Source organism: Eutrigla gurnardus (genome assembly GCF_963514095.1).
Source record: "Eutrigla gurnardus genome assembly, chromosome: 13".
Lineage (NCBI taxonomy): Eukaryota > Metazoa > Chordata > Actinopteri > Perciformes > Triglidae > Eutrigla > Eutrigla gurnardus.
The window spans coordinates 2,089,116-2,107,366 of record NC_139936.1 but is presented as its reverse complement, the minus strand read 5'-3'; the positions used below and the strand labels follow the sequence as shown (position 1 = coordinate 2,107,366).

The window sequence follows — 18,251 nt, the reverse complement described above, 5'->3', positions numbered from 1 at the left end:
CGGGACATTTCTGACAAACGTACTAATCAGTTGACCAATCACAACAGAGCAGGCCTGCTGACAAATCAGAGCAGACAGAAAGAGCCAGAGTCAGAGTCAGAGAAGAGCTGCTGCAGCACAGCCTGATGGGGAAAAATAAAACGTTATTTGCATAGACGTTTGAGTTGAGTTTCTGCATTTTGGCCGTTGCCATCGTGGATTATTGCAACCAGTGAAGGATGTGACCATATTTGGACTGTGGAGGAGCGACGGGTGGATCTTAGCTTCATAATTCAAGGTCAAACGTTACAGATAAGTGTTAAAGTCATCTCCGTAGCTAACTGCATTGGTGGCGACGGTAGTGTTTCTCATCGACTTCCATACAATCAGTTTCTACAACCAGTCGCCCTCTGATGGCCAGTAGAGAGAATGCAAGTTTAAGCCACTTCAACGTTGGCGGAGGTTGCCACCTGTTTTTTTTTTGAAAGCATGTAAAATAGCAGTATGGAGCATAATAGATCCTCTTTAACTGAAACCATAACCTGATTAAAGTAAACCTGCAAGCGTTAACATTTTAACAAAGGAACTGTGTTTATGAATCTCTTTTCATTCATGTTATTGATGAGAGTAGACGTAGTGAATGGCCTTCAAACATTCAAGAGAATAATGCAGCCCTTCATTTCTAGGTCGTTTTTATCAAAGCTGCACAGGTCAAATAGCTCTGTGCACTCAGAGCTTGGTGTCAAAGGGGGGAAAGAAATGAGTAGTAAGATCATTGACTGTTAACAACAAATAACGTCTGAGCCAAATGGGATCACGGCCTTTCTGACTGCACTACGGAGGGCGGAGCTATGTGAGGTGCGTCAACGAGCCAGTGCTGCTGTTTCTGTTGGTTTTACTATTTTTTTAAATAATGATTCAGAGGATGCCTGCCTGCCTTCGAACGTTAAAGCGAACCAAACCTGTTCAGACAGCTGTCAGGGGACGTCAGGAGGCAGACCGGGAGCTCCAGGCCTGCCTCGGCTCTGGCTGCCTGAGACACGTTTGGAGGTGTGAACAACTGTTTTGACATCCCCTTTTGTGAAGGCTTCTGCAGATTAACCAAACGCTGTGTGGAGCGCCGCCGCGGCAACAGCAACAGGAGCCGAGACTGCTCATATACCGAGAGGCAGCCGATCAGAAATCAGAACAGCAATGTTTCGCAGAAAAACATTCATGCTGTCGGACAAGATTTATACGAGATATCTTGACACAAAAATCAAATTGAATCATTTTGCCTTTGCTGTTAAACTCACTACCTAAATATGATATAATATCACGTCACAATGAGAAGATATCAGGCGGCAACCTCCCACCAGGGGGCGACTCCTCTCTGGTTGTATAGAAGTCTATGAGAAAATGGTCCTACTTCTCTCTGCTGGCCACCAGGGGGCGACTCCTCTCTGGTTGTATAGAAGTCTATGAGAAAATGGTCCTACTTCTCTCTGCTGGCCACCAGGGGGCGACTCCTCTCTGGTTGTATAGAAGTCTATGAGAAAATGGTCCTACTTCTCTCTGCTGGCCACCAGGGGGCGACTCCTCTCTGGTTGTATAGAAGTCTATGAGAAAATTGTCCTACTTCTCTCTGCTGGCCACCAGGGGGTGACTCCTCTCTGGTTGTATAGAATATGAGAAAATGGTCCTACTTCTCTCTGCTGGCCACCAGGGGGCGACTCCTCTCTGGTTGTATAGAAGTCTATGAGAAAATGGTCCTACTTCTCTCTGCTGACCACCAGGGGGTGACTCCTCTCTGGTTGTATAGAAGTCTATGAGTAAATGGTCCTACTTCTCTCTGCTGGCCACCAGGGGGCGACTCCTCTCTGGTTGTATAGAAGTCTATGAGAAAATGGTCCTACTTCTCTCTGCTGGCCACCAGGAGGCGACTCCTCTCTGGTTGTATGGAAGTCTATGAGAAAATGGTCCTACTTCTCTCTGCTGGCCACCAGGAGGCGACTCCTCTCTGGTTGTATAGAAGTCTATGAGAAAATGGTCCTACTTCTCTCTGCTGGCCACCAGGGGGCGACTCCTCTCTGGTTGTATAGAAGTCTATGAGAAAATGGTCCTACTTCTCTCTGCTGGCCACCAGGGGGCGACTCCTCTCTGGTTGTATAGAAGTCTATGAGAAAATGGTCCTACTTCTCTCTGCTGGCCACCAGGGGGCGACTCCTCTCTGGTTGTATAGAAGTCTATGAGAAAATGGTCCTACTACTCTCTGCTGGCCACCAGGGGGCGACTCCTCTCTGGTTGTATAGAAGTCTATGAGAAAATGGTCCTACTTCTCTCTTGATGTATTATCTCAGTAAACATTGTAAACATGAGTTTATGGTCTCAATCTCTAGTTTCAAGTCTTCTTCAATCCAGCATGATGTTCATTTAGTACATTATGGTCCATTTAGAGTCCACCAGACCAGAAAGCAGGGGATGCGTTAGGGGGCGGGGCTTACCTGCTGATTGACAGGTCACTACCATGCTACCAATGCTAGTTAGCTACTAAGATGACTTTAACACTTTGCTGAAATGTTGACTTTGAATTATGAAGCTAACTTTGTTAGCAGCTTCACAACACAATCCACATGGATCCAGATCCAGATGGATCCAGACCCAGTAAGGTTTCTGCTCTTCTGCTTGTGTTCATCAGATCCACCCGTTGCTCCTACGCATTCCAAATATGGTCACTTCCTTCTACTGGTTGCAGACAATTCCCAGATGGCAACGACCGAAATGCTGAACTCAACGTTTCCAAATCGTAGTCCACAAACCGACGGGAGACGTCACCATGACGATGTCCACTTCTTTCATCAGTCTGTGGATGATACGCATTTTATGTAAAACTTCCTGCTGAGTTTTCACTTCCATCTTCTTACCCCGTTTCAAAGTAGGGCATAGAAGTGGTTTTTTTTTCGTGGCTTCAGATCAGAGGCTCTGACTTCAGACATCATGAAGGTCTTTGTTCAGCAGCTCCTGCTGTTCGGCTGCAGAGTGAACTACCGAACCTCCATCACAGCCTCCACCGTTCGCTCACACACCTGAAGACTCGTGCTGCTGAAATGATGCTCACGCATTCCTCAATGGATTGTGGATGGATTGTGGATTTTCTTAATGGCCGTATGTACCAACAAACCCCTTCACACCCTCCAGACTGAGAGCATAGCGTGCCAATCATCACCTCAATCTAACATTTTAACGTGCATTGTAGACATCTTGCTATTTGGTCAAACAGGACGTTCTTTCTGATGTCAGTGACAATAATCAGTAACCCCCCCCCAGTGCATCCAGTCAGTTTCCTCAACTTGACTTTACATTAATAAGGTCAGAAGCAGCCGTGAACTGACGATCGATACATAACGACGCTTTAATCAGTTGTGGGTTGAACTTAATATCTCAAGTTCAGTGAATGAACTCACGAGAGCCGACTATTCATCTTTAGTTCCATTAACTCATCTTTTTTTAGGGCAGCGAGGGGGACTCAGGTTTTTTAAGTTGAAGCAGCTTATTTACACAGAAAAAGCATGACACGCCGTGATGACAGACTGACCATTAATCTGCACACGGACACCGATATATATAAGCCACTCGGGCTATTAGCACACCAGCTGCATTTCCCACATCTGGATGATCATTTATTTTTGTCTGCGTTTCTGCACCGCTGCTGCTTGAACAGCGACTTTAAACTGTGAGTCTATTGTGCCAGTATAGTTCAATAACGCGTCCATTTATGTGTTTCTACTTGACCAGTTTCTTCAGCTGGTGTCTCAGTTGATTTTCTCCCTGATGTTCATTCTCTTAATACGGTTATAAACGATTTAACTAAATAAGTATGTAGGTTTTACACACATATTTAAACAGGTGCTACTTATGAACTAATGCAAAGATGCCCAAATGGAATTCAGAGATTTAATTTAGTGACAATTTAGTGAAAATGCGTGTTACATAACGGCATGCTGGGTAATCTCTTTGCAAACAAGCAAAAGCACCACTTAAAACAAATAGAGTTTGCTTTAAGTGCAGAATTGCACCACGTTTACATTGCACATGCATAATTACACTGTTTACAGTTACATTTGCACTGTTTTATTGTCGTATTTTTTACTTATGTCTCATCTGCTGCCTTTAAAATTGCTTTGTTTTTATACTTTTCATTTCATCTATCTTATTGTTTGGCATTCTGTGGACAGAAAAAAACAATTTCATGCAGGGAAACGTTTCTTTTTCGTGTGGATATGACAATAAACCCTTTTGAATCTTGTGACCTCTCGTTTGATTGGTCACCGCGGTGCCACGTAAACGGTCGCGTTGTGGTTCACGACGGCAGGAAAGGAGCCCCGGCTCGCGGGTCTGAGGTCAGGTCATCGACAAGTGCTGATCCGGTGTCCAAAAGCGCGTTCACGGACATCTTTGACGCACGCTCACCTTTTCCGCGCGGCTGCTGCTCCTCCTCGCCGTGGAGAAGAGCCGCTGTCTCGGGCTCCACGCCGCCTCCCGCGGACACTGTTTCAGGAGTCCCTCCACCTTGCAAGTCTTCTGACAGCCCATCGTCGCCTGGCAACGTGCAAGCAGATGTCACGCATCGACCACATCACATCTCGGCGCTACTCCCCCCCCCCCCCTCCCGCCACGACAACAACCAGCGATGACCTACCATGACGGGACGGCGTGCATGCTTCCCCAAACGCTCGTCATGGTCGGCTGGTGTCATAACTCCAGCATGTTCAGATTATAAATATCTGTATTCAGCAGAGTTACATAATAATGGATGTTGGATTATTGTGGGTACACACACACACACACACACACACACATGGGGAGACAGAAAAGGCTGCACAGCTGCCACAGGAAACACACAAAACTACAAAGAAATATATTTTTGGTGATTGGAGCTAAATGTAAAAAAAAAAGACTATATTTCTCCTGAAAAGAAATACAAAATATTGTTTCACATGCATGAAAATGACAATCATATTGACACTGAAATGGAGTTTGCAATTTAATTTTCATTGTCTTTTTCGCAAAATCCCGTTCCGCAGTAGCCGTGGGCTACACAGTTAATAACACTCCACAGAATCCAGTTTTTCATATTTTAGCACCACCCACCTCTGGTGCAGGATGAGCCAGACTCCAGCAGAAACGAGGCAGCGATTAAAACGTCCAGCGTTCCCAGTCATCAGTTAACCACTGGGGGGGTTGGGGTCATCGAGGTCAACCTTCTTCTGCAGAAGAGACTCCTCTCCTTTCCCCCAGTGAGGTCCAGTTCAACACAAGCACTTTATTTTAACGTGCGATTTACTCTCATGGTTTTGAATCTCCCTGCAGCCTTCCAACAACGCGATGAGAGTCTAAGTAATGTGCATCACCTCGAGAGATGTGCAATCCGGCTTCACTGTTTTCTCCTCATTGGTTTGTTGCCTGTTTAGTCATTCCCAACACTCCTCTGTGTTTCATTATGTAAGCGGCTCCAGCAGCTTTTAATATACGGATGCCTGGAAGGTCAATGTCTGCACACACATGAGAAGTTCAAGCAATAAACAACAAAACAGGCTCCGTTTTTTGGGGGGATCCAGTCAGAGTACAACAGGGGGTTTGATTTTAGTAGCTGTGGGATCGCTGTCAATATGATTTCTCGAAAGTCGTAAAAGTATAGTCATCAAAATCGCCACTTGGACTAGCTGGAAAAAGTTGTGAATTGATTGATAAGTAAAATAAATATAAAACACCAGAACAGGTCTTCCTTTTTTCCCATGTTATTTCCTCTACGTGGACGCCTCATTTTATTGTTTTATTGTAATGTATTAGTTACCTCAGATATTTCCATTTTTTTTGTTGGATACCTGAACGCCACATTCAAGAGCCCATGCAGACGCCACTCGGAGGCCCCGTGTGTGTAACCGTTGCGTCTCTGGAGCGGCTGGTAGGTTGATCTGCGCAAAGCTCCGCTAAATACTTTTGCTTTTTACGGGTCAAAAGTGTGTTTTCGTCGCCGTAGAGCAGGAGATAATCTCCCGGTAACACTCACTAAATGTCGGGTTGTTGAGATGAACGTGTATCGACTTGCTGTTTCACTGATGTACCGCGTAAAATGACGTTGCTAGCTTGTTAGCCGTTAGCTCGGGGCTAGTCCTAGCAGCGTCTTGTTTTTAGTGTTTTTTTCCGTGTATGTTGAGTTGCACCGTTGAACGAGTGTCGAGACTTGACCTCTCTGACCTTCAACTTGAAAACACTTGAATGTTAGTGTGGTGTTTTCACGGTTTGAAAAGGTCTTGGATGTAGACTAAAGGTCTTGAAATGTGTGTTGTATGTGATGACATCTATGATAGAACAGAGAAAAGAAGATCTCCATATCTGAGGGACTGAAAACAGCATTTTCTGACATTTCTTTATGAAAAATGACTTTTGATGATGAACAGATGATGAAAATAGTTGGTGATTATATTTCTGTGGATCTGTTAGTGGAATTAGTTGTCCTTTCATTTGTGGTCCTTCTGTAAAAAGCTGTCTCCAAACATCATGTTGGTTGTGCTTTGGAAAGTGCTTGAATTTTGACTTACAAGTCACTCATGGTGATATTACTATCGTTTTAACCTGCAAACGTTATTTATTAGGCTATTCATTCATACAAAAATAAAGTCCCTGATGAAGATGTAAATATGTGATGAGCTTGTATTTTAATGTGTCTCCTCATCGTGTTCAGAGGTCGTCTTTAACGGCTCAAATACAGTTCTAGAGCTGTAAAACAAAGTTTAATGCTTAATAAATGTATTATTCATAAGAAAAAGTCATGGTATCCAATCTCAAATTCTTACTATATTATACGAAAAAAAGTTAAGAGTATAGAATGTTGAAAACGTTATTGTATAGTATGTAAAACAAAGTCCCAAGGTGATAAAATGTCATGATATACGTGTGATGACCCCAGCAATCCACAAGGGGTCTGTATTTTCCCACTCGCCTCACCTTTGTCTTGCAGGATTGATGACCTCCACCTGGCTCAGGTGTGGATCCATGGCTCCATACAGGTTGGACATATACTCATACAACAGCATACAAATACAACATTACAGCGTAAAACCTATGGACCATAAGTGTAAGAGATTATTAGTGGAAGTCTATGTGGATGTGAGAGTTTATGTTTATGGTCACAATCTCTGCTTTAGGGGCGGGGCTACCTTGTGAGAGACAGGTCGCTCCACCATGGTAGGATTTGTCATATATTATATTATAAAATTATATGTGTGTGTGTGTGTGTGTGATATGTGCATATGTATATATATATATATATATATATATATATATATACACACACACACACACACACACACACACAACTTTTTACTTTTCCTCCCTACACTTCGAACTTGTTACTTCCGTTATAACGCATTTGAGGTGAATTATCTATTATTATTTTTTCTTATTAATGTGACACCAGATTACGTTAGCATTGCAAAAAGAAAACAGCCAGTAGAAATTTCCTTCATACAGATACTTTTTACTTTATACTTTGAGTACATTTCCAAGCCTCTACCATGTCACTTTTACTTGAGTAAAGAAGTTGAATCAGTACTTCTACTCAAGTGGAGAACGTCTCTACAAGAACATTTCCACCACATGGAAAGAATACTTTTCCCTGTAGATAAATTCACAGTATAAATGAACACATTTTGAGCGGCGTCCATCCTGCCGGTTGTCACGGTCGGCGTTCTCTCACAGACGACACGACGGGAAACGGCGTACCCTCGTGAATTATGTCATCATAATGTTTATTTCAAAATGAAGAAATACACTAATTGGAAGAAACAAACCCTCTCCACATCTCTCAAAATAGTATTTCTACACATTTGTTCTCGTTTATCAAAGCTCCTCGACACCTTCGGCTCCTGCCACAGAAATGACTCATCCAAATCAACCGCTGTGTCCGAATTAAGTCACACAGCCGTAATATCGCTGCTGACCTGAGAACACCCTCGCGTACACGTTTTCAACACGTCGACGTTCATACGTGCACCTAGGCCTGTTCGATTAATCGATTTTAAATCGTAATCGCGATTATGTAGTTAGGACGATGTTAAAAACGTGAAGCTCGTAAAATCGATTTTTTAGTTAAGTTAAAGTTCTGCACTTTATTCATTCATTTTTGTTTAATGGACACATCTTAAGATACATGTGAAAGTGAGGTTTTTATCTTAATCCCAAAGGGATTGTTTTTTTTTGTTGTTTTTTTTTTACAAGAGGTCTACAAGAAGATAACATGGAGCAAAGCCAGATGGCAAAACTTCATTAATTGTTCTTTATATTAATCCCTTGAGGGATTTTTTGTTTAATAAGAGCGAGGTTTGCACTCAAATCCCAATGGGGAAATTATTTGCAAAATGTTCAATAAAAAACAGCATATTTGAAATAATTTCTTTGCCTTTTGTCATTTCACAAAATAATCGTAATCGTAATCGAAAATCGGATTTTGAGAGAAGAAAATCGAGATTTAATTTTTGGGCAAAATCGAACAGCCCTACGTGCACCTCTGAAGTTTCCTTTGATCTGATTCAGAGAGAGAAAAAGGAGTTGCCCTCAGGGGAGCCACACTTCCGCTTCCTTCACTAATCTTGTTTGGTTGATTACACGGGAGTCAAGCGCTTTCTGCAAAGTGCTCATTAGTCCCGATGTAAACAGCAGCCTCGGCTTCTTCTTCTTCTTCTCCTGCAAAACAAACTGAACCTCCAAAATGTTTCTGGAGGAACAGAGAGGAATTAACTCTGTCTGACAAATTCAGACGTGGTCGCGGTTTTAAAGTGTTTGTGACTTATGTGTTCACATCACCTTCGATATGAAAGGAAACAGACGAGACCTTTCCCCTCTTATCTTTTATTACATGAGTTCAATATAAAATACGACATATTAACTTACAAGAATCAAATGTATCAAAATGAAAACGTGTGCTCTTGAAATAACATCGTCCTACGTCGTAGCATGCCCTTTTTTTATTTCAGTCATCACACACTGTGATTGTGATAAATATATAATCTATTCAATAAGTTAAGGTTTCATATTAAATGTCAACAAGGCACTTTTGTAACGGTGCTGCTTTAGAGTCAATGAATGACATGATGAACTCTCATTCAACTGGTCTGAAAAGATTTTCTGATCGAGACGCTGCCAGTGAAAAATAAATATACTACGTGTGTTTATGATTAGTTAACTTGAAGTTTTGGAACAACTCATTTTAAGTTAAATTTTGTTAAATTAATATGGTATAAAAGAAACATTTTAAGTGTACTTTTATTTATTTATATTAGTACTACGTAGTACACTTAAGTACATGGCCGTGAATGTACTAATATACACGCCTGATTAATGAATATCAAGTTTGCTTTGTTTGAAAATGTATTGCCTTGTTAATGTATAAGCAATTATACTTCTGGCTTACTCCAATTACGCACATTTTTTTAAATATGCTTCCTGTGCATTGTTAAAATAATAATGTGGAGCATATTTTTGAAAAATATGCCAAAAAACATAAACAATAAAGTTGACATAAATAGACATTTGTAATTATATGTGACTTTCACTTAAAGTGTATTTTCCCATAATATATTTATAGAAAATATAGTACAATTGTGTTAAAGTGTGTTAAAAGTAAAATACTTCAAAGTATGATGTTAGTATACTTTCACTATATTACCAGATCTTACAATTCTTTGTTAGTGTATTTGCAAAATACGATGAAAAATATTAAATATATTTGTAATGCACTAAAGTATATTTATTTTTCACCTGAGACAGTTAACTAGAAAGGACTCCTGAGCTGTAGTTGTTCTACATTCAATTCACATGAATTACAGTAAATATGCAAGAGAACATGAGAAGCATACATCTGAACATGTAAACACAACTTATAACAATCAATTAATCAAGAGAATTGTCACAATATCTTTTGAATATTACTATTCAAGCAGTAGTTTAACATTTGGGGGGGGAACGTTCCTGTGAAGAGGAATATTGATTTCAATATCAGGTTTGTACACTAAATATGATGCTGCTTAGCTTAGCTTAGCTTAGCACAAAGACTGGGAGCAAAGGGAAACAGCTAGCCTGGCTCTGTCCATTGGTAACAAAGCCAGCCTGCCTCCGTCGCCAAGGCAACCACTTTATATCTTGTTTGTTTAATCCCTACGCAAACACAAATGTTAAAACGGACACATTTTGTTTTCTTTTTATGACAGGCGACGTGCCAGGAGAGGTGGCCTCCTGGAGCCTCCGCTGGTTGCCCCGGCAACCTCACAATGACAAAAAAGACTCCAGGAAGTCTCTGCGCCTGGCCGACAAAGAGGTTTACAGTCTTTTGGTAGTACAGACGTGAGCCTCAAATCTTTACCAAAGAAGGTAAAATACGTTTTTTTTCATTCGACCAAGAAATTGGAGTGATATTCAGTAGTGGGGGGGGGGGGGGGGGGGGTTAAACGCGATGTGCCATTGGTGCTCATTACATCGTGGCTAAGAGAAAAGGGATGACGGGATGCTACGAAGCATAGCTCCAGAAACGTGTTGAGGTCGGGTGTGAGCGGTGCAAAGTGGATCGTAAACGTTCTCCTCCACTCCTGCGACGGCGAGAGTCGATGGTGAATTAAATTATCCCGTTGGGGAAGTTAGCGGTCATGACTCGAAGACTCCAACGATGATGACGAGCAGAAGGAGTAAACCCGCCACGATGCACACGGCGAGGCCCAGACGCTTCTGTGGGAAAAGGAGGAGCCCACTGTGTTACATATACGGGGGGGAGTGTATAAATCCCTGGATATATGAATGATGGATGTTACCTCACAGTAATCGGGGTAGGTCTCAAACAGGGGGTTTGGTTAGTCCGACAGACAGGCCCACAATTAGTGCAATGACAGCAAGCAGGATCAACAGAGCAAAGGCAAGGATAATGTATTTCTGTCAAGTGAAGAAGAAAAGTAGAATAAGCCTATGAATGGATTAACCATGCAGGTTTTTTAGGTTGGCACACAAGACTTTTTTGGTATCTTGTATAATGGAAACTGACAGATGTTGTTTTTATTTGTGAGAATTAGAAAGGAGCACAAACCCTCTGGGACTTCTTCTGGTATCTCACTGCCTTTTTGGTCTCTTCCTTCGCACTGCAAATGTACTCGGCTGCGTTGGAGACGTTCTTCTCGATGTTGTTCACCATGTCCCCCTGTCAACCACACAACGCCGTCTCGGTACAATTAGAAGCATTGTGGCTACGAGTCGGGATCACAAGGGAGTAAATGAGACTAAATGTCTACTTAATAGAGAGCAGATTTGAGCCGTTACCTGAGTTTCCACCAGCATCGCCATGTCCATGAACATGGCGTGGAGTTCTCTGATGCTGGACTCCAGACGCATGATGTCCTGGTGTCGGGACTCGATCTCATTCAGGGCCTGACGAGTGATCTGGGAATCAGAGATGATCTGAGGGAGAGGAGGAGAACTAAGTCATTAAAATAAAAAAAAATCCAAGCTGTGTTTGTTAAAAAAAAAAAAAAAATACCTATAGCATTCTAAACCCACACAAATGATTTATTCCTCCTCCACCACTAGATGGCAGTAATCACTTTTAATTCTGCAATAACAGTACACTATTAAGTATTATGTATCTGCCTGGGCTGGGGTGGTCCCTGGGGCGGCGCCCCCTGCAGTCATGGACCATGATGTGTGTGCGTGAGTGTGTGTGTCTCTGTGTATCTCTGTGTGTATATTTGTGGGGGTGGGAGGCTTGGGTTTCATGGTGTTCTTTGTTGTTCATACCTTTTTTCGTTTTTGTTTTGTTCGCTTTTATTTTCTGTGAGGCTAGTTTTAAGTATGAAAAGTGCCATATAAATAAAGTTTGATTTGATCTATTTAAAATATTTCATAACATAAAAGGCAGCCTAGCAGGTTGAAAACTATAACATGAATTAAAATAAACACATACAAAATATGTAATAAAAACAAGTAAATAATGGTTAAAAACTATTTAATGATATAAACCATAAATACAATATATATATTAATTAATTAATAAGAAAAGAAAAAGGTGGCATTTAGCTTTTCCTTTTTTCAAACCAGCAGACAGAAATTTGTCCAAACAACAACTCCAGCAGACTTTTAGTTGTTTTTGGTACATTGAGCAAACCAGCGGCGATCACCGAAGAGAAGGCGGGTTTAACTCGTGAGAGAAAACTTACATCCGATGTGAAGATGGAGGGATTCCCGCTCTCTAACATGCCCTCCAGTTCTTCATTGGTGGTCACTCTCCCAGCTAGAACCAGAAACATAAGGTCGCCGTTATCCTGCTTCAAACACAATGATAACTTCCCCCAATGTTGTTTAACAAACAAACAGTCTTTCACTCTGATGGAAAACAGCTGCTCATGTGTTTAACGGTGTGAAAGAAAGCTGGGAACTAACATTTAAGACCCAAAAATGTTGGAGAACCATCTAAACGTGGCTGCACCTGCTACCATGGACTAGGGCTGAGCAATTTTATCGATTCTGCAATATAAATCGATATTTTGTTTCCCAATAAAGTATAGATTTTTAAGCCGCTAGTATCGATACATAAATCCCTTTCATATCCCCCGTGTCGCCCCCCCCTCCCCCCCGTTCGCTCTGCAGGAAGAGCTTGGTCCGCCAGCCGCTAGTGTCGCTGTAGAGCAAGTTACCCGTCTAGCTACTCCCTTTGCACAGACGCCGACGTCTACCTCTACCTGTTTGCAGAGTCAGAGCGAGGAGATTCAAGAAAATGGCGGCGAATATAAATCCAGCACCTTCGTGCTTAAAAGCAGACGTGTGGGAGCACTTTGGGTTTAAAAGGAAGAAGGAAAGTGACGACTTGGACAAAAGCATCGCGGTTTGCAAGCTGTGTCACACAAACGTGAAATACTCCGGAAACACCACCAACCTACGAGCCCACCTAAAACGTCACCATCCGGAGTGGTACTATGTTTACTTACCTGGTGGCTAGACTGGTTACCTCATATGTTCAGTTTCAAGCTAAAAAAGCTGTCAAAGAATCTGTTCAGAACAGGCCACTTGCTGCACTTTTTAACTCTCCATTGTTAATTGTAATACTGCACTTTTCAAAGGCTTGTAAGATACAGTTTGCACTGTTTCAATAAATGGAACTCATTTTCTCAACACATCTTTGATTCATTTTGTCCAGCATTTGCAAGCTGTAGACTCTCTGTCCAGTCAGACACATATTGTGTAATTGATGTTTTTAGTTTTCAGTTCAATTAATTCAATCCAAGTAAATGGAACACTCACAAGGTGTCACCAAAATCACTGTACCTTTTAAATCTTTCAGAAAATGATGTAAGTGTATCGAATTATATCGAATCGTATCGAATCATATCGTTGACTGAATATCGTGATATATATATCATATCGTGAGCTGAATAGATTAGTGTATCGCTACAGCCCTACCATGGACCAATACTGTTCATATTACTACTTCTGCTAATACTACTACTTATAATACTACTACTACTGTTAAACAACAGTCTGCTCCAGATTTCTGTCTAAAGTCTGTTCTGGCAGTGTTTGTGATGTGTGTGATGTTGGGGGAACCCTGTGTGTGTTCTAGTCCGGCTCCGTGTGAAAAGTAAATCAAATCCACTTGAATTGAACAAATATCTTGCGGTTTCATAATACTGTCAGAGTCCGAAACATAAACATCCCTGCTCAACAGTTGTTAACATTAATCAGTGGCCCTCCACTGGAGATGACTCACAGATAAGACAGTCCTCCGAGTCCTCTGCTGTGGTGTTTTAGTTTATTCTAGGATTAGCGCTGCATTGAGACTAAGATTAGATGAGATGAGGAACAGAGGAAGCCAGCAGGCCTCGCAGAGAAACAGCTGCTGAATCCCTATAAACAGAAAGCTCCCCCTCCCTCGTCGTACAGCAGCCTCCCTGGGGAGACCCGTCTCTGAGCAGGTGCTTTCTCTGTGTGTCGGACACCTTTTAAAAGATGGCTGCTCCTCAGAGAGCAGCAGCAAAACACACACAACGCCGCCGTCACATCTACACACACACCAGGCATTACAGCAGCACTTATGAATGGTTGAAGTCCACACAGCGAGGTCGGCGTGTCAGAGACAGGTGAGCTGCTGTAACGTGGGCCGCTGAGGCCCCCTCCACCCCGTTACCGCGGCAACACAAACACAGTGAGGCGTCTCCAGTATCAGGCTGGTCCTGTCTGCTGTGAACTAGAGCCTCTCATTACCGCCGGCCTGCAGGGACCCGAGGCGCTGTGCTCTTTCTTTTTCACCGCTGTCTCGTGTTTCTCACGTTAACGCCATGCAGAAGATGCTCTTCACTTTTGCTTGGTTAATTCTGAACACGTTATAAATATCACGTTAAACTAATGACTTCATCGTGCTGAATATCCATCATCAAGATAATCGTGAATATCGACTATAAATAAAAGAGTTACTGGAAAAAGCTGTGTAGCTCATTATCGTGGTAGAGAAGTAAAAAATAGAGCCTGTTTTTTAAAAAAAAACAAGATAAAAGCATACAGAATTATGATTTATGTTCATATTATTTAGTATTATTTGTTTATTTTACTCTTTGTTTCATAAAATTAACATATTTGTTTTACGTGACCAAAATAATTGCGATTCACAATATTATCAGATAATCATCAAAACATTTGATATTATTGGGGAAAATATGAATGGTAATTATTTTGGCCAAGATAATCGTGACATGTAATGTTCATATGGTCCCCTGCTGAATGCTAATATTATTTAAAATGTGTATTGTTTTGTGCAGAGGTGAACCTCGACGCCTAGAAAAAGCCTAGAGTCTGTCAACTCTATATTTTGTGTGCAGAGCAGCAGGCAGGAAGCCGGTGTCGTCCGTTTCCTGTTTCCTGTCTGAGCAGCTTCAAGGTTTTTTATTTCTTACTCTTTCATCTCTGGACTTCACAAATAGTGAAATTCAAGCCATCCAACATGTTGGAAAAACAAGAGTGTTTCCTGTTTGTCGAAGCAGTTTTATATTACTTCTGGTTGCTTTAAGGCTTCAAAGACTGCTCTATAAATACAGACCTTCAGGCCTCATGAGGGTTCGGGGGGTCCGTTCATTTTCACTTACTTATCTCCAGCTGCCTCTGGATCCTTCCTTTGCTCCTTTCCCGAAAGGACACTTGAGTCTCGTTGTACTGGGTCATGACCTCCACAAACTTCCTGGACAGCACCGTGTGCTGAGGACAAGAGAAAACCTGTTCAGAAACGCCACGCCGAACCTCAGAGCACGATGTGTCCGATAGGGAATTTCATCGTAAGTAATTAGAATTTTCTTTTATTTATGTTCAAAACATTTTCCCTACGGTGTTTATGTACGATGGCGTATTAGGGAGAGAAATAAAACGGAGGCGAGAGAGGGATATATTCCGGGGAGAAAGTCGCAAGTTTGCGAGGTTTATTACAGTGCTAACAACCTGCATCTATGCTAGCTAACTTCCCATGAATGTACGCGTTTATTTTTCTAATGAATACATCACGTGACAACGCCTCATTAAGGTCCTTAGTGTGATGATGTTGATGGTTATTGTTGGTTTTATTTATATGAGGACAAACTGTCATCTTATGGGTGTTTATTGATCGGGGCGGTTGGGCTAAGATGCTAGTAAACCTTTATAAACCCTCTCTGCTTTTTTGTTGTTGTTTTTTCCTACAGTGGCCCTCATCCAGCGTGGTATTTGCGTACAGCTGGGGTGATGAGCGTGTATATAACGTGTAGGCTTCGTGTTAACCGACCTGCGTTTTCTGGATCCTGAAGTCGACGGAGGATCTGTTGGCGACGTCGTCCTTGGGCATACTTTGCTCCATGGCTTCAGGAGGAGGGGGAGAGAGAGAGTCAGAGATACGTCACACGACAGTCAGCATCCTGTAAGCGCGTTGCCACGACGACCCCGTGGTGGTTTTGACTCACATTTCAGTTTCGTTCGCACCACGTTGGCGTTGCCTTTGATGTCGTTGGTCAGCGCGTCCAGTCGGTCCTTCGTTCCTTCAAAACGAGAAAAACGATGTCAGACTTGCTGCTGAGGAAAGATAACTTCATCTGGCTAATCTCTCTCTCTCTCTCTCTCTCTCTCTCCTGTAAATATTGGATTTGCTGCGATTTCATCACGTAACTCGGCAACGACCCCGTGGCAACACTGGCAGAGGTCACACGGCAGCACGGAGCTCTTTGTTTCTCTCCCTGGTTACCGTACGTCACCGATCCTGAAACTGTGTCCTGTGTTGCATTAAAGGTAATTACCGCTGATGCCACCGCCGCGGCGAGCCTGTGAAGTGGCTCTTTGCCTCGCGGGCTCCTGAGGGCCACACACACACACACACAGACGGCAAACAAAAGCCAGGAACTGAGAGCATCCAGTGACCACGAGCTTTGAATCATTAGGATTTACAGTCACACTCTGGCAACATTTAGGTAAGACACAAATACTTCTATTAAATTGCATCTTTTTTAATGAAAACTATAAAATCTTCAATAAGATGATCATGAATCATAAAGTAGATGAATGAAAAATGTATTTTTGTATTCTTTTATTTTTCACTCGTCCACCATGACAGCTAGACAGCTTTCTCAAGTCACTTTATGATTCTCCTGACTTATTGTTGAGTGTTTTTATAGCGATCCGTGCCAGATCCACCAGTCAGATCCTGACGGTCTGAGCTTTTGGGCCGAGGCGTTTCCTCTGCAGGTTTCCGGCTCGGAAACGCAACAAAGGAAGTGAGACATTTTTCTCCAGTCGAGCAGCAAGTCAACGCAACTGAATGTTGAACACACGTCAGGGTTCCCACAGTCAGGGGATCTCTGGAATTCATGGATATCTAAAATGTCTCCAGACAGGGAACATCCGGGGATTTGATGATCTTTCGGTCCTGGAATAACATATTTTTGTTCATAGCATGTTGGTTTGTTTGTAGATCTTAGTTCCCATTTATCAAACTGTAATATTTCCCCAAACTGTATTTTTCTTGTTATTTCAGCGCCACCTTAAGAATAACGATAAATGTTCACCGTTCAAGCAGTTTTGTACTTAAAGCTCACAAATGAATGAGTTTAAAATACTGTTGCAGGAGTTTGTTGCTCAACACAAAGGCAACGCTCATTCTAGGAGATGCAAGTGAAAGTCAGAAAATCAAATGTTCGGTTTCAAAAATAATAAAAATATTTGAAAGAAAATGAAAATGTTCTCTCTTGTCTCCTTACTCTCCACACACACACACACACACACTTACTGTCTTCCGGGTTGGGTGCAGACAGGATCATGCTGTGCATCTTCCTCACCTCTTCCACTTGGTGGGAGATCTTATCAATGAGCCCTCGAACTGCTTCCACCTATCAATCAATCAATCAATCAATCAATCAACACGTCAGGATCAGAACCACAGCCCTGATCCACACCCTGATGGACACCCACCCTTCTGAAGAAGCTCTCCATGAAACCGTCTCGGTCCACCGCGACCGCCACATCCTCCTCCGCGCGCACGCTGCTCTGTGGAATGAAACGTGCGCGTGAGCATGGGCGTCGTTTTTTTTTTTTACCTGTCCAGGTGTTTTTAAAGCGAGAAAAACCAAACACTCACGGCGGTCAGCTCAGCCAGGCGGTCCTTCATCACCGGTCCGATCAGCTGGTCTCCTGCCCGGGGAACTAGTGAAACGCCCGCTGCTGGCTCCTCATCCCGCTGCTCTCCGGACAGAGTCGCATCGAGTCACCGAGATGGGGAACGGGAGGATCCGACACCAGCAGCCTCGCTCCGGATCAAAGTTTAAATTCTCACTAGAACACAACTCCGCAGAAAAGTCAAAGCCCAACAAAGTAAAAGTCCGGAGTGACGTTTTCTGCTCTAATCTGATCAATATTTCTCACCGCACAAGGACTCGTAACAGACCCACAATAATATCTCTTTTCCCGGGACCCGCCTATCTCTCTCTCTCCCCCCCTCTCTCTCCTCACCCCCCCTCTCTCTCCCTCTCTCCCCCCTTCTCTCCCTCCGCCACAGGGAGAGAAGCTATTTCCTCACTCAAGCACCGCCGTGACGCATCACGTGTGTCTTTAGTGGGTTATTATCTGAAAACGGGGGATGTTATCAGCTGATGAATAATATTAGTTTGACAGTAAACGCACCACCAGAGAGTCACACGAGAAGGTTTAATACATAATAGATCAGCGCGACTGGCTGGCTGTTAAACTGCTAGTTATAT

General features: G+C 42.6%; 2 protein-coding genes and 1 long non-coding RNA gene across 6 annotated transcripts in view; 1 reads left to right on the top strand and 2 right to left on the bottom strand.

The window, feature by feature from the left end:
* The window catches only part of rimbp2b (RIMS binding protein 2b), a 71,530-nt gene extending 66,971 nt beyond the window's left edge, over positions 1-4,559 (bottom strand). For both annotated transcript variants that reach the window (XM_084023941.1, XM_084023943.1), the window contains exon 1: positions 4,429-4,559. In XM_084023941.1, the coding sequence (XP_083880067.1) occupies positions 4,429-4,551 (123 nt within the window). In that variant the 5' untranslated portion in view covers positions 4,552-4,559. The remainder of the gene's footprint in view (positions 1-4,428) is intronic.
* A 4,302-nt stretch (positions 4,560-8,861) lies between these two features.
* stx2b (syntaxin 2b) lies at positions 8,862-17,955 on the bottom strand. 3 transcript variants are annotated; one of them, XM_084025591.1, is made up of 11 exons: positions 17,633-17,955; positions 17,467-17,541; positions 17,285-17,384; positions 15,969-16,043; positions 15,794-15,867; positions 15,129-15,237; positions 12,213-12,286; positions 11,320-11,457; positions 11,090-11,200; positions 10,821-10,938; positions 8,862-10,737 (listed from the first exon to the last, which is right to left on the bottom strand). In XM_084025591.1, exons 1-10 carry the CDS (start codon positions 17,660-17,662, stop codon positions 10,843-10,845), a joined length of 882 nt encoding a protein of 293 aa, XP_083881717.1. In that variant the 5' UTR covers positions 17,663-17,955; the 3' UTR covers positions 8,862-10,737; positions 10,821-10,842. The 3 variants fall into 3 exon arrangements, with proteins under 3 accessions (XP_083881717.1, XP_083881718.1, XP_083881719.1); XM_084025592.1 differs by having other exon boundaries at positions 10,826-10,938; XM_084025593.1 differs by lacking the exon at positions 10,821-10,938.
* On the top strand, positions 15,180-17,244 carry LOC311023627. The gene is made up of 3 exons (XR_014598224.1): positions 15,180-15,314; positions 16,202-16,469; positions 16,674-17,244. It is a non-coding gene; the product is annotated as an uncharacterized lncRNA (long non-coding RNA).
* Positions 17,956-18,251: the final 296 nt, after the last annotated feature.

What these genes read in the sequence shown, in the direction of transcription:
- stx2b (XM_084025591.1), bottom strand. Translation starts at nt 17,662, where the DNA reads ATGAAGGACCGCCTGGCTGAGCTGACCGCC. An exon ending in TGGAGAGCTTCTTCAGAAGG is followed by an intron (nt 17,385 to 17,466) that starts GTGGGTGTCCAT and finishes ATTGATTGATAG; the next exon opens with GTGGAAGCAGTTCGAGGGCT. An exon ending in CCTCCATCTTCACATCGGAT is followed by an intron (nt 11,458 to 12,212) that starts GTAAGTTTTCTC and finishes CCTCTCCCTCAG; the next exon opens with ATCATCTCTGATTCCCAGAT.